The sequence below is a fragment of the Manihot esculenta genome, chromosome 11, assembly GCF_001659605.2.
Source record: "Manihot esculenta cultivar AM560-2 chromosome 11, M.esculenta_v8, whole genome shotgun sequence".
Classification (NCBI taxonomy): Eukaryota; Viridiplantae; Streptophyta; class Magnoliopsida; order Malpighiales; family Euphorbiaceae; genus Manihot; species Manihot esculenta.
In genome coordinates this window covers 1718453-1735171 of record NC_035171.2, presented here as the reverse complement: position 1 = coordinate 1735171, position 16719 = coordinate 1718453, and the positions used below count along the sequence as shown (strand labels likewise).

Sequence of the window (16719 nt, the reverse complement as noted above, 5' to 3'; positions counted from 1 at the left end):
TTTGTAAGTCTAAGATTTTATTTCTTCATCATAAATGAATTTTATATCTTAAATGTAAAAAAATAATTGAGATTGGATTCAATATTATATTGTCAAATTGAGTCATATCACTCCCCCAAAATAGTTCATTTTTAAAAAAGCTATCAAACCTATTTTTAAAAAATAAAAGCTAAGAAACCTTTGAATTTCTTATGATATTAGATCTACTTAGAGTTAATATATAAATATTTAAGTTTTTTTATATAAATATCAAATGTGGCTCACATATTTGAAACTTTAATTTTATAATGACTTGAATTGAAATAATTTTTTTCTAAAATATCTAAATATTTTTCATATAGAAGGCTAAATTTTCTCGCTATAGATAATAATTATTTGAATTAATTTCAATGAAAAATCCGATCATCCTCCCCTCATTTGATAGTTGTGAAAGCCCTTGAGTCTATATTGGCTAGCAGTTGAAGAGTAAAATTGAGATGGTCATCATTCGCCTTATCTTCGTCTAGTATGAGTCTCTGTATTGCTGGCGTTTGTTGCTGCAATTCCTCTTGCTTGCAGGTGTTTGAATAAGTTATGAATCGAATTAAAATAAAAATTTATAAAATAAAAATTTTAAATCAAGTCAAAATAAAAAAAATTAAAATTTTAAATTAATTTGATTTAATTAATTTTTTTAATTTAAATCGAATACTACAAATTCTAATTTTTACATTAAATTAAATGAATTTTATTTAAATGATATGTTTTCTTTTTAATTTTATGGATGCTAAAATAGAATTAATAGTCTGATAAATTATAACATATCTAAATACCATCATAGGAGCTTTTCGACTTTAGATAATAGCTATTAGTTAAAAATAATTAAAGTATATGAAATAATAATTCATTAATTAAGCTTTAATTAACCATAAAAAAATAAAAATTTTGATAATCTAGTTTTATAATATTATTTATGCACCAAATTTTAATAGAAAAAGAATTCTAATTTAAAACATGTATCCTATGTATTTTGTATGCTGTCAATTTGATACCTTCCCATTCAAAAAAAGATTATCATAATTTTCTTAACTATATTACAAAAAATGTTTTTCAATTAAATTATGACTAATATTTCTTTAGTAATCGGTATATCTTTTTCTTTTTTTTTCTTTTGATAAAATATTATAAAATCTTTAAATTTTAATAAAATTAATTAGTTAGTTTTTATATTTTTTAATTTTAATTAAAATACCTCTATTTTTTAAAAAAAACAATGAAGTGTTTTGTTAGTAATTTTGATAATAAATTGATAAAATCATCAGTACAAAAAGACTAGGTCATTAAAGCCAAACTACTGTGTAAATTAAAAAGACTTGTCCCTTTTTATTGATTAACTCGGTTGAAAATTTTAATGATTAATTAATTAATTTTGTTAAAATTTGAAATCCCTTATTAATTTTTCATTTTTCTTTTTGAAAGTATGCCTTTAGGCTTTTCAAACTGAAGTGTCTATTATTTTAAAGATTCTCAATTTATCAATGGTAGAGGGGTCAGTATCAGACGATCAGGAACCACGTGAATCGTATTTCGTCGACGCACACTAGCATAGCATGTCAACTAATTTTGTGCACCACACAAACTCAAACGAACAGGATCTCGCCACGTTTCATCTAAAAGTGCAGTGCATTTACCAAATTAACCAACGACGCAGAGTTGTTTATCACGTGCAATATTATTGTTAGTTTATTTAGCATATAACAAGTCAAAAGCGGAATACATTACATAGAAACGTGATGAGCGGGGTTTCGGGTTTGCCTTAATTTACACTCACGTGGGTCCTACTTTTGTGTGTCGGTCCTCGTCGGCTGGCTCTTTCCTTCACCTAACTGACTGTGTTAACTGACGCTCTCCGTTAGTGTCCACAATGACATTAAAGGACACGAAGATCCAATAATCACGAATAAACCCCTTGTTTTTTTTTTTATGAAAGGTAAAAAGTATTAATGGTAAAATCAGATTCAACTGATTTAATTGAAAATTAAATTTTTAATTTGATTCAGTCATAGGAAAAAATCTTTATTTAATAGAATCGAAGTAATTCGGTGTCAACTCAGAGGAAATAAGAATGACAATTTAAATAATTAATATTATTCATTATTTATTTTATTAGTTAAATTATATTATTTTATTATGTAAAATAAGTGAAGATATAAAAAAATATTGATTTATTAATAATAAAAATTATTTTTGATTCAAAATGGTAAAATATTCATAAATTTTACAATTAAAAATAAATAGTTTGAAAATCTATTTTAAAAAATTAATTAATTTTTGAAATTTTTACCATGTATTATTTATTTGTTTATAATAAAATAATTACATTTATAATTATGAATAAATATTTTAAAACTAATTATTTAACTTTAGTTATGTAAATTTTATAGTATAATTTTTTTATAAAAAAAGTGAAAAATAATTATTTTTTTTAAATCTTTGGTAAATTTTGAAAAAACTATTATAGGTGAACACAAAATCTTATTTTATCTTTTTATAAGTCAACAAACTCTAGCCGTTAACTTTTTGTTTTTCTAAATATCAGTGGCTGAATAGAAAATATAAATAAAAATATTTGACTAAGAAAATAGATATTTATGGGCGTTACCGTGGAAGGGTAATATTGTGAATTAAGTGTGAATACAATCCCTCGGTACTGACTTATTCTGAGAACCGTAACCTGACACGTGCCGGTGTTCCCAACTTCTCCTGTTTTTTTTTTTTTTTCTTTGAAAATCGAAATGCAAATAAAACGTGCTTGAAAAAAATAATAATATAAAATTTTATTAAAATATGGGAAGATAAAGAACAGCTATTCTTCTACAGCTCATGGGCTAATCAGGTTCAAAGAACATGATAAAAGAAACCCTACTCCTCATATATACCCAGCAGCCTCTCGCTTTTCAGTTTCAATAATATTTCACTCTGAAATCAAATTCCTGATCAACAAAACTTGTACTTCTCAATTCTCTCAATAGTCGAGAGATAAATCATCTTTAGCCTTATGGCGAATTTGCCCCAGAAATCCTCCGGCAACGGCAAGTCGGTACCGGAGAAATCAAACTTTGCTCAGACATGCAATCTTTTGAGCCAGTATATGAAGGAAAGAGTAAGCTTTGGAGATCTTAGCCTCGGAATTAATGGAAAGCCTGAATCTAAAGGTACATAATTAATTCCTTCTCCTGCTCATCTCATATATATAATTCCTTTATTTCTTTCTCTTATTGTCTTTTCTGGAAATTTTTTTCTGGGATTTGATTAAGTTTTTGTGGCTTTTATGGAGTTTTTAAAAAACAAGTCTGTCAATATATAAGAGTCTTTTGTTCAGACCACACATATAAAAAGGTTTAGTTTTTTGCTTATCTTGTCTGATTGGCAATAATGTATCAGGTCCTGAAGCATCCAGACCACCAGCAACAACACTGAATCTCCTGACCAACATCGAAAATCCAGCTGAGACTTCAAGACAAAACTCTGTCCCATCTGCAAATATAAAACCCAAGGAATTTTTCCCACAATTTGTAGCTTCTGCTTCTCCAAATCCCACTGAAGATGACTCCACTGTTAACAAGCCTGCTGATTTGAGGTGTGTACATACACAGTAGCTCTTTTGCTTTCCTGTAAATTAAAATTCATGCAAAATAATTAATTAAATCAGAGATCTGGTATCAGGAAATCATCGAAAGCAGATCCTGGAACTGCCCAGCTGACAATATTTTACGCCGGCCAGGTGATAGTGTATGAGGATTTTGCTGCTGATAAAGCTAAAGAGATCATGGCTTTAGCAAGCAAAGGAAGCTCCAGTTCTAAAAATGGCTGCACTGTTTCCACTTCTGCTGTGGATAAATCTAATAATTTCACTGATCCCTCCAATAACAATGCTCCACGAGGAATTCAATTGCATCCTCAAGCTAATGGTTCAGGTAATCATATTTTTCTACCTGTTTAACATTTTCATAAACTTCATTTGAAAGCAATTGTTGACATTTTTTGTTTCTGGGGTTGTTGTGTTGTTGCAGATCTGCCAATTGCTAGAAGAGCTTCACTCCATAGGTTCTTAGAGAAGAGGAAAGATAGGGTAGCATCAAAAGCACCATATCAAGTAAACAACCCATCATCACCTGCTCGTCCTACACCTGATGATGAAAGCAATCCCTTTATTATTGATCTAGAAGCTCAATCATCGAAACAGTTTGATCTTAACTTATAGTTGATTTGTTCAATGATCAACTTAGGCTATATATTCTAGTGAATTTTTAAATTTTCTAACTTTTACAGCTCGTATATATAATTTTGTAAAGTCACTTCTTGTATTGATTAAGTGAATCAATATACTGAAGATTTGATTTTAATTAATTATTCGAGTCATGATTTTAATTTTTGAGAAAAAATCCTTTTAAAAATATTTGACCTTAACCTTTTTTACAAAATTGTAACGGTAATAAAAGTATAAAATTGCTTACTTTTATGTCTAATTAATTATACTTCCTTGTTGGGTTATTGAAATGCAATGTTATTGCTAGTATTTGCCAACATGCACAGAAAATCAGTTTTGGGACAATGGCAAGTGATGGTATTTTGGAATTTCAACAGGGGAATTTTGAGCTCAAAGTGTGCTGATGCTTTAGGATTAAGAGCTAGAGATAATAATGGGTCAGACAAGAGAATCTTTTTGAGTTTAGTGAAATTATTTTTTATTGCAGGAGTTTATTTAGGTTGAATTCGAAAGCAAAGTAATTTAATCATTCATACATTAACTATAATCACTATTTTTCATACTAATCCTATAATTATAGGTTTCGAACTCTATTCTTTCTGTATTATGATATTTTGCAGATTTTTAATTCAACACCTTAAGCGATTAGTTGGGTGTATTAAAGATTAGTGGTAGTGAAAAGATTTACGATTTAATCCGAGTATCGGAATTATTAATAAATCAATATCTACATTTTTAGAAATTTATTAAAATATTTTTATATTTTCTCTTTGTAAATAAAATAGTCTTTATATCAATTTTTATCGTTAAAAATATAATAAAAGACCAAATTACCTCATCCTCCTTCTTATTGGTTCTTCTTTTTCTTCTTCTTTAATTCTTTTTCGATATTTCCTTTTATTCTTTTTGTTCGAAGAGGAGGGGGCAATTTTTCTTATTCTTTCTTCTCAATTTTCTCCTTCACCGTCATCTTCTTCTTTTTTATTTTTTCTTTTTTTAGGAGGAGACTATTTTATTGACGAAAAAATATGATAAAAATATTTGAATAGATATAAGAAAAAATAATTGATATATGGATTGACTTGTTAATAATAACAATATTCAAAAATTAAATAAAGAGATTTTATTTGAAAATAAAATTAGATTTTAAAATTTTTTCTTCTATTCTTTATTTATTGTAAATAAAAAAAAGAACGGAATAACTATTTCGTTAAGAATGTTTTAATATATTTTTAAAAATATAAAAATTAATTTGTTAATAATGATAATATTTAAAAATTAAATAATAAATTTAAAAAAAATTAGACTCCTCAATTTTTTGATTTTTTTTAGTGGGGAAATGAATTTAACACGTGAAAGCAGATGTGATATTAAATAACTGTGGATTGGGACCACAAGGCATGAACAACATGTTGAAGCAAATAATGAATCTGTCTATGCTGGGATGGTATGCAATATATAGCATGTGGCATGTTGAAGCTGTATCATATTCAAGTGGGCGATCATTTGTTTTTACCATTTATACCCCAAATTATTAATTCCTTTTGTTTTCATCCAACTATTTTACAGATCTAGACTCCATTATTTCTTTCAAAAAATAAAATAAAATATTTTTCCTAGTTTCTGATAGTATTTAGAAAACGGTAAATTAAAATATTTTTAAGTCAATTTTAAGTAAAAATAACTTATTTATTTTTTAAAAAATAAATTATTTTCTATATTTTTAAAAATTTTATTAATACTAATAAACTTTCTATAAATTTATGAATGTTATTTATTTCTTTAATATTATAATCAAATATTTTATATAAAATATTTTCAACATGCAAATTATTTTCATTAAAAAAAAGAAACTAATGAGTCAATGCAATTACACTAATTTCTATGCTATATATAAATATGATATATATTATAAATAAAATATCAAATACAAATATATGAATTTCATGTGCATCTCAAAATCACAATAAAAATGTGTATATGATGCATAGAAATCCTCTATACAATTATATTTTTTAAAAAATTGATAAAATGATTAGTTTTATTGTTACTAAACAAGTATAAAATTAGTGATAAAGGTTTAAAGGCGAAAAAAAAAATAAAAATAAAAAAACTTTAAAGGACTAAATGGTAGTGATATGAATTTAAAGTATATTTATAAATTTTTATGTTAAATAAACTATTTATTAAAAATTTAATAAGTTTAATGAAATTAAAGTAAATAGTATATAAATTATATTTATAAGATTATAAGGAAGGTATGTATAATAAAAAGCTATGATAGTTTTTTTTTAAAGCAAATTTATTAAGTGTACTAATAAAATTTTATTAACTAAAGAGGGATATAATTCAAATAGAGAAATCATTATGTCTAATAGATTTTCTAACCAAAGTATGAGCAATTAGAGTAGTATTACGACGAACTCATCTAATAGAAATATTAATTATAGAGTCTAATATATGAGAACTAAGAGTTTTTGTTTCCATAAAAAATAAAATGTCCGACTTGTAACTAGTAACCAAATCCTTTAATACATTAACTGGTCGAGAATTACCGAGTTCTCAGCAGCTCCAACACAGAACTATTATTGCTTTTGGCTATCTCGACTTTTGACGGGATGAACAGCTTCACTGTTGCCTGTCAAATTAACATTTGCAGGGGTGTTGTTATAGGCATTCTATTGAGAGGAAGGAAAACATGTAACAACGTTATGTTTAGTGTTTCTTTGACTTTTTTTAACATCATCATTTATTCGGGCAAAATATGGATCTAATTCAACATGTATTAGCTATAATAGTTAAATTAGTAAAAAAATTACATATAACATATATTAATGTATATTTTATGCTTTAAATATTTCCAAAAAAATTAGAAAAAAAAATTTGCATATGTACATGCAAAATAAAATGTATATAGTTGGAACATATATAATTTAAAATTTTTAAAAATATATGCACGAAACAATTGAAAATTTTCACATGCATAAAATAATATGATTTATATAAGAATATCTAATATTTTCTTATATAATATGTGTTATGGAATAAATGATCATATTGAAAAGTACATGAGTCACAGAATTTCATTTATTTTAATATAAAATATATGTAATTGACAAATATAAACATGTTAGTAAGAAAATAACAATTAATGGTAATCCTTGACTCTAATAAATATAATTAGAGTTGTAATTAGTATAAGGGTATGACATGCCATATACAGATTTACCAATACTGCATTACAGGCAATATGGGTACTCGATGTAGGAGTACCATACAGTATAGGCTCTCGAGCCCTACCGTTAAGGATGTAAACGGGTAAGGTACCCGTAAAATTGAGAGTACCCAAAACCGAACCCAATTATATATACAATTTCTGAAACCGTCCCAAACTCGTTTAATATTTTAATTTTACTATCCGAACCCGTCCCAAACCCGTTTAACAATATCTGCACAATACCCGAACCCGATTTTTTAAATTCAATTTAATGACAAAAACTACCAAATAAACTACCTAACAGTTGCACAACCCAGCAAACCAGCAGTAGGAGGAGAAATGGTTCAATGACAAGAACCAGCAACTCAGTAACCTAACAAATAATGATTTATAATCAGATAATCAGATTAATTGTCCATAAATTCTAAAAATCAACAGTATTACATTAATTAAATAGCAAATAATTAGATTTTTGAACAGTATCCAAATAATCAGATTAACAGTCTATAAATTCTAAAAATCTTTAATAGCAACTAAAAATTCTTAAAAAGAGTACATGTCATCGACTGGGGAGAGAGAAGGAGATATCGCCGATGCCGACCGGAGAGAGGGAAGAGTTGTCTCCAACTGGGAAGTTGGAGATGTCGCCGCTGGAGAGAGAGAAGGAGATATCGCTAGGGAGAGAGAAGATTTATCGTTGATTGGGGAGAGAAAGGAAACGTCGCCGGTGCTGACTAGGCTACCGTTAGTCGTCAGTGAAGTGGGAGAGAGGCGTCGACTGAGAACTATGGGAAGGGAAGCAAGGGAGAGAGGCGCCGACGGAGAGAGGAAAGCAGAGTAAAATGAAAAAAAGGAATTAGGGATTAGGGTTAGGTTTGTTAGTATAGCTAATCGGGTTCGGATAACGGGTATCCGATTACCTAATCCCGAACTCTACCCAAATCCGAAACGGGTAAAATTTTTCAAATCCAAATCCGTCCAAATCCGTTTTGTAAAAACTCAAATCCGTCCTAATAGAGTTTGGGCGGATCAGGTGCCCGTAAAAACCGCCCGTCTGCCATCCCTATTTACTGTCTTGTCTTTCGAGCCCTACATTTTCGGCGCTTGGGACCCCACAGTAGAGTTTATAGGGTCAAAACTAAAAAATTTATAATGATTAAAAATAATAGAATTGTTATAATAAAAAATTAAATTATTAAAAAAGTACATAAATAAAGAAATTAATACAGTATATAAGAAATTTTTCGATAATATACATAATAAAATTTATTTATTGAATTAAAAGAATTATTTTTTATATTATTGATTTTTCATCTAAATAGTTAGAAAACTCATATTTATGAACTTAAAGTAAGTGTTTTATATAGTTTAGTATTTTAAAAGGACATTAGAAATGTTTAGAACTTAAAAAAAATATAATTAAAAAAAAGAAAAAGATTAAAAAATATTGTTTGATTATTAATTTATTTGTATAATAAAAAAGAAATATTTTAAGTAGTAGAAATATTAGCAAAGTATAAGATAAATAAAACATATTGGAATATAAGTAATGTATTTGAAATTAAATATGAATGTATAATAAAATATATATTATTAATTTAATTTAAAATAAGATTAAGACTGTTTTTTAAATTTCTATTATAGAAAAATAATAATTTAAAAGGATATTTGAAAGATTTTTAAATTTGCCATATATGATGTAGTTTTAAAGTTAGATTTTTATTATCACATAAAAGTGTGAATTATTATTAATGACATTATAAAGTATTTGGCTTTAATTATATGCAAAATAAAAAAATTCTATGTTATGAGCAGTTAACTGAATATGATGATTGACTTTTTTTTTTTTTTTTGAATCAAGAAGAACTTTATTTATCTTGTAGAATAATAATCCAAGAGACAATCAGGAATGTCAATCAAAATCTTGAATCTACCATTATGAATAGACTTTCTAGCTAATAAATGGGCGACTCTATTTTCTGAACGCTTTACCCAATAAACATGAATGTTACCCTGAGACCGCATAACATCTTTGCAATCAGAAACAACTAATCCAAACTCTGAAAAGTCATCCAGAGGAGAGCGAATATTAGCTAATATTAGAATTACATAAATATTTCATTTAAGTTTTTTTAATAAATCATTATGTTGTATTTTTTTACATTGTAATTTAAAGATAATTAGCAACTTCCCAAACTTTCTTTACAAAGTATTTTATAAGAAATATTGACCACCATTAAACAATTTGCTTAGCGCATAAAAATTTATTTTTTTTTGTGTATGTTGTATTTTCAAAGAGTAGTAGATTAAGATATGCATCGATCAAGTTAAAATTATATCATTAGCTATTTTTAGGTATATTTTATAAAATTTGAATAAAGTTGATTTTGAAAAATATGACACGCACATAAAATTTTAGACATGAAATTATATAGAGTTGTGAATTAGACGTATTTAGAGTTTTTTATTTTAGGGTAAATATATGGTTTTTATTATAAATTTTTGGGTGAAATTAATGAGAGAATATATGAAGTATTTTATTTGAATTGAAATTGTGTTGATTATTGAAAGAAGTTTGAGGGAATTAAGGTTAGATTCTAAGAAAAATAAGAAAACTATGACATTTCCGACTCGACTAATTAAATATTTAGATATCCGGTGTTACATATTGAAAATATGAACGGCTGTTGCACATAGTTTTTTATCGAATCAAAGAGCTAGTTTGTAGGTATAATCGATGGGTTTTAGAGCTCCAATTTATTCTCTTAATTTGTTTTGTTTGGATTCTAAACGGATCAATTCTTTTATTTTTAAAATGAAATATTTATATATCATCAATTTATTCAAATTAGAGGTCTTTTCATCTATAATCTCATTAGCCAATTCGTCAAATTAAAAATAAATATTTCAAATACTTAAAATACTTTCATCAACACTTAAATTATTTTGTAAAAAGTTTTATATGGTATAAACTACATTTTAATCTCTAAATTTTAACAAAATTAATAAATCGGTCCTTATATTTTTAAAATTAAATTTTTAAATTTTTTTTATTTAATTCATCCAAAAGTAAAGTTTTTTTTATCTATTATAAATATTAATTTAAAGTAAGTGAATAGTTAAATTTCTTTTAAAAATATAATTTTGATATAAATTTATAATCTACTTAAAAATTATTTGATATCGCTTAAAAATAGAGTTTTAAATAATTTTTAAAAGTTTTAAAATTATAAATATTAAAGTATTATAATTATTAAACATTAAAAAATAAAAAATATTAAAAATTAATTAAATAAAATATTATAAATAAAAATAAATAAAAATTTAATAATTTTTTAAAATAAAAAATAAAAAATTATTTAAATTATAATTTAATATATAAATATAAGAATATCAATATAATTTATTTATTTAAAAATATAATACTTTTACATTTTTAACTATTAATAATTTTAAAAATATAAAAATTATATATTAATTATAAGTGTAATTTACCTTTTCAAAAATAAATATCGGTAACCTGCGCCCTCCCATTCCCCCAATGACATCTCGCCGCGTCCTGACGTCCCGCTCACTCCTCAGGCGACTGCTTTTGTTCACGGGAGTATGACCGCAAGCAATCTCCTTTCATAAATCAAAGTGACACGTCTCTCATTGTTATTGGATGCTTCATTAAACTTTCTCAGAAGCATAGTGAGGTTATCATCCTGTCATGGAAGAAATATAAATCCAAGTATAAATACTTTACTTGGAGCCACTCATTTCTCTCTCTCGCGCACTCCCTCAGAGAGGCGTCTATCCCTGTCTCGTTCTTTCATTTTCGGTTTTTTCTCCCTGTGAGGCCCCATTTACTTCGAACCCTAAAGAAAAAAAAAAGAAAAGGAAGGAAACACCAACTTTTCTCGGGAAACAAGCACTCCGATTTCCCATTATACAACACAAAAAAAAAATGCAGCACCAGAGGCTTAAACAGCAGCAACAAGCTCTGATGCAACAAGCTCTCCTTCAACAACAGTCTCTCTATCACCCTGGACTTCTCGCTCCTCCTCAGGTTATTTCACTCTATTTTATATTCCTCAATTTCTCAGCTTCTCGAATCATTGATGGAATTTCGTTTCCGCTTTGAATTTTATGTGCTTGATTTTCATTGTTTTCGAGGTTTTTGTTTTACTATGTGTTTGATTGGGTTGCTCGAGCTAGGTTTAGGTTTTGGTAGCTAAGAGATTTGGTTTGTTTGTGATTCTGGAGCATTTGCGGTTTTTAGTTCTTCGGTTTAGGTTTTTTATTGGTATATTCATTGTAATGTTAGGGTTTTGAATTTGGTATAGCTCTTGAAATTTTTATAGTCCCCCCCCCCCCCCTCGCCCCCCCAAAAAAAAAAAAAAAAAACCCACCCAACTCTCTCTCTCTCTGTGGGTATGGGGTTGTTTTAACAAATGAATGGGAAGATAACTTTGCCATGATACCCAATATGTTAGTTGGGCTTTGCCATAAGGTGCCATTAGAGAATGGTTAAACCGGTTTAATTTTGTTCACTTCTTTTATATTCCTACACTGGTAGTGATACGGACTACTGTTTGATGACAACAAGGTTTGTTTTCTCCTATTTTGCTATATTGCTTAAATTAGTACTCTGCTGGTCTTTAATTTGTTTCTTGATCCTCACTGAAATTTATTGACATAATTTGTTGGGCATTGTTGTGGTGCCTTGTCTCAGTCTCACACTTTGTCCATGCTTGTCCAAATACTTATGAGCAAGTGCAGTCCATGTCAAAATGAAATAATGATTGGTGTATACTCCATTATTACATTAGTCCAAGTTTAATTATCAGTCTTGAGTACTTCACAACTAATATCACTGATTTTCCACGTTCCTCTCAAGAAAATGTAAAACTTAGTTCCTTTTTCTTTTCCCTCCTTGGTGCTTACAACATTTAAAATCTGTGGTGGCTTTTTGATTACATGGAAAGTGTATAATTTCTCAGTCATAAGTAACTTGTTGAAACCAGACTAAGCCTTGTTTTTTTTTGGCAATTATCTTGCTAACTTCTCTGCCGTAAATAACTAAAAAAGTGCGATTTTGATCTTTGCCTTCTGGTAGTTATTTAAGAAAAGCACAAGACAATTTGCTTACTTTGTGTTGGATTAAGGATCTGAAGATTGAGTTCCATCAATCAATGGGTTCTTTTTACATTTTGTGCTCTTAACTCGACCAATGAATTGAACAGTTTACAAGTGAAAAAAAAGAATACTGGAGCGTAATCATTTACAACTTAAAAGAATATAGATTTTGTATGTGTGTGTCTTCTACAAGTTATGAGCCATTCAGGCCATAATTTAGATTTACTATGAGAACCATGTATCATATCCTTTTTAGGTTTGTTTAACACACATAATTTTCTGTAGGACTGGGGGATTTTTTTTTTTGGATAAGTTTGCAACGTAGTCATTAATGCTTCATAAACTTCTGTTTTTGGTTAAACTTAGATTTGGGTAGATGATGGAGGGAATTCTTCTTTATTTAATTCATTTTCTTTCTTTTCTTTTTTTTTGGTCTTTTCGTTTTTACATTTTCATTTTGCAGATTGAGCCAATTCCCAGCGGAAATCTGCCTCCTGGTTTTGATCCTAGCACTTGCCGCAGTGTGTGAGTGTTTGCCTGAAATTTTTCCTTTCCCTTTTTATTTTCTTAAAATTTTGTTTCTTTTTTCTTTCCTTGTTTTCTTACCATCTCGTCTACATGCCACTTGTGTATGAAGTGGTGGTGCTTTTCTTCCTCAGCTTGGTTGTTTGTAAAGGTTGACATTGTCTAGTATTAGGAAATAGGAATTAATACTAAATGTTTGTACTTTTCTTTAACAATACTTCAAACTACATAAAAATGTGATAGCTACTTGTGTGTTTCACTTGTTTTTGATAATTGAAAAATGTCACTTATAATTTTATTTATTTTCCTTTTTTTTTTCTTTTTTAAAATCTTCTAGTTTTTTTATTTTTGAAAAAATGCAGCTATGTGGGGAATATCCACACACAGGTAACTGAACCACTTCTCCAAGAAGTTTTTGCAAGTACTGGACCTGTTGAAGGCTGTAAGCTTATTAGAAAGGAAAAGGTATGATGTCAATTGCTAAATAGAGTTGACCTTTTATTAGTCTCTTGTATGGGTTAATTATTGTATATTCATATGAAAGATTTAATTGGCCATTGTCTTACAATTTATGCCCACTCTTTCCAATGTTGTTGACATCTCTGTTGTATCATATTGTGCAGTCATCCTATGGATTTATTCACTACTTTGATCGCAGATCAGCTGCTCTTGCTATATTATCTCTTAATGGAAGGCATCTGTATGTAGCTGGCGTTCAATTTTCTGTTGATTTGCTTTACTACTAATACTGATTCTCAATTACTTTATTTTGGCCTCACATCTTGTTGTTTTGTGATTTGCAGATTTGGGCAGCCCATCAAAGTTAATTGGGCATATGCTAGTGGTCAGCGGGAGGATACATCAGGTTGGTTCTATGTAGAGTTTGAATTTTCATACTTAAATATCTCTGTGTAATTTTGATTATTTATTAGCTTGAGCTTCATTATGATGTGCAGGTCATTACAACATATTTGTTGGAGATCTTAGCCCTGAGGTTACTGATGCAACACTCTTTGCCTGCTTTTCAGTTTATAGCAGTTGCTCGTAAGTCCTATCCACACTAAATATTTATGTGCTTGATAATCTAATTGATGTTCGCAGTGGAGGACCATCCCTAACTTTTTGCTGTTTCTAGAGATGCAAGGGTTATGTGGGATCAGAAGACTGGACGCTCAAGAGGCTTTGGGTTTGTTTCTTTCCGAAATCAACAGGTAGTGTTCTCAGCATGAGCATTGCTTGTCAATATTAAATTAGCTCTTATCATGACACTAACATTTGTATTTATGTTCAGGAAGCCCAAAGTGCCATAAATGACCTAACAGGTATGGATGGTAGAGATTACTGAAGTTTATTCAATAGTTTCAGGATTATTACTCTAGTATTAATATTCATATGCCTTAACGATTATTCAAAGAAGTCCAATTAAGGAATTCTTTTTCTATTTAATCACATTGTTAAAATTAGTAATTTTTGCTCAATCTAATACTTTTTTTCAAATTGGAAGGAGGCAAAGTTTATCTTCACTTTGCCTTGTTATATACTTGTTATGTAATTTCTTGCAAGTTGTGTATGTATATAAATATCTTTGCAATTGGTAATGTAATACTAGCAATATTGGATGTACATATACTAGTTTTAACCAGTCTCAATTTTTCTTCATGTTTGAAGAGGGGTTAACTTCACTTGCACCATATACATGACAATAATGCATGCTTGTCTGACTCACTTTTAGGGAAGTGGCTTGGGAGTAGACAGATACGTTGTAACTGGGCTACAAAAGGTGCTGGGACCAATGATGACAAACAAAGCTTGGATGCCAAAAGTGTGGTGGAACTAACAAATGGCACATCAGGTTAGTTATGCTGGATCTTGATAATGAGAATTAATGGTGCATGTCTTTAGTTATTCTAGGTTTTATCTTCTGAGTTTTGTGCGCATCATGATTGTTCCATTTTGGAATATGGTGATTTCTGTTATCTTGTTGAATGCAGCAATGCCCAATAGTTTATGAGCGATGATAATTGCTTTCATGTTATCTTGTCCTTTTGTTTATGTAGAGCTTGATATATGTAATTCTCATGCCACAGGCAAACAAGCATGTAAGTTTAACTAACACCTGCCCCTTTTGGTTGCGCAGAAGATGGTAAAGAGACCACTAATAATGAGGCTCCTGAAAATAACCCTCAGTATACAACTGTTTATGTGGGAAATCTTGCTCCAGAAGTAAGAATATTTCTATCTATACATGGTTTGACACTCATTCAGGGTGTGGGTGTGTAGGTGATTGTTTGTAATGTGTTTATTGGAAGTAAAATATTATTGCTTATTTAACCTGCAGAAGCCAGCAAACTTTGTGATATCTTAGAAAAATTAACCTTTGTAGAAGATCTGGCTTACGATTTGTGGAAGTTTATGTTCTATTTTGCAGGTTACCCAGCTTGATCTCCACCGCCACTTCCATTCTCTTGGTGCCGGAGTTATTGAGGAGGTCAGAGTCCAGAGGGATAAAGGATTTGGTTTTGTGAGATACAGTACTCATGCTGAGGCAGCTCTAGCTATTCAGGTGGGAAACAATCAGTCAATTCTTTGTGGCAAACAAATAAAGGTATGTGAAGTTGTGATATTTACCTTTTTGAGTCTCTGTAATTTTGATTTTTTGGAAAGAGATATATTTTCATGTTGCAAACCTGAAGGAACACTTTTTCCATTTTAGTTGAAACTTATTTTCAAATGTTGTTCTTGTTTTTGTAGTGCTCTTGGGGCAGCAAGCCTACACCACCAGGGACAAGTTCTAACCCGCTCCCTCCGCCTGCAGCTGCACCTTTACCAGGCCTCTCAGCTACTGACCTTTTGACATATGAGCGACAATTAGCAATGAGCAAGATGGGTGGTGTGCATGCGTTGATGCATCCTCAGGGGCAGCATCCTCTTAAACAAGCAGCAATGGGAATGGGTGCAGCTGGAGCAAGCCAGGCAATATATGATGGTGGGTTTCAGAATGTTGCTGCTGCACAGCAACTCATGTACTACCAGTAACACACTGAGTTATCATCATACCTTTGTGTCCTGCCTTTGCAGGTGTTATTCGAGTCTTAAAGAATTAGGAAGTCTTCTTTGTTTTCTCTTCATCCAGCAGTGTGGTTGTTATCTGCATATTATATCATATGCGTGCCATTTGTATGGATGTATACATATTATGTATGTTTTTCTTTGTTTTTTTTTTATCATGTGGGGATGAGTCATCTACCAAGTAGGGTTGAGTGATTGTGGCGAGGGAATGAGCTTAGTACGGACACTAGTTTGCTTTAATAGCTTTGACTGTCTTTACATTTCTCTGTTGTATCCGCATATTTTTATTAAGAGTTGTTTCACATTATGTGGTGGTTGAGCATGAGTATGGAATGTGCAGCTTATTAGCTTGCTTGCCTTTTCCCCCTTCGTTGTATTGTACTCTCTCTATGTGTCTAGAGCAATATCATGTAACAGGTTCAGATAACCTTGCTGAGGGCCAACTTTGTCCTGAAAGATGGCGAGGGGGTGGGTCTATGCCTCAAGATGCTTTTTACTCGAATAATTCAATAATTTTAAAGTCTTCTCATTGAAGTTC

The 16719-nt window shown here is 29.5% G+C and overlaps 2 protein-coding genes across 2 annotated transcripts; both read left to right on the top strand.

Moving 5' to 3' along the window:
* Positions 1 to 2854: 2854 nt before the first annotated feature.
* LOC110625898 (protein TIFY 10A) lies at positions 2855 to 4389 on the top strand. The gene is made up of 4 exons (XM_021771585.2): positions 2855 to 3194; positions 3424 to 3619; positions 3706 to 3956; positions 4053 to 4389. Exons 1-4 carry the CDS (start codon positions 3038 to 3040, stop codon positions 4241 to 4243), a joined length of 795 nt encoding a protein of 264 aa, XP_021627277.1. The 5' UTR covers positions 2855 to 3037; the 3' UTR covers positions 4244 to 4389.
* A 6827-nt stretch (positions 4390 to 11216) lies between these two features.
* LOC110626357 (oligouridylate-binding protein 1B) lies at positions 11217 to 16488 on the top strand. Its single transcript, XM_021772199.2, has 12 exons — positions 11217 to 11517; positions 13051 to 13112; positions 13475 to 13577; positions 13736 to 13812; positions 13916 to 13977; positions 14069 to 14156; positions 14248 to 14323; positions 14404 to 14434; positions 14845 to 14964; positions 15250 to 15335; positions 15541 to 15717; positions 15864 to 16488. Exons 1-12 carry the CDS (start codon positions 11416 to 11418, stop codon positions 16146 to 16148), a joined length of 1269 nt encoding a protein of 422 aa, XP_021627891.1. The 5' UTR covers positions 11217 to 11415; the 3' UTR covers positions 16149 to 16488.
* The last annotated feature ends 231 nt before the right edge of the window (positions 16489 to 16719 follow it).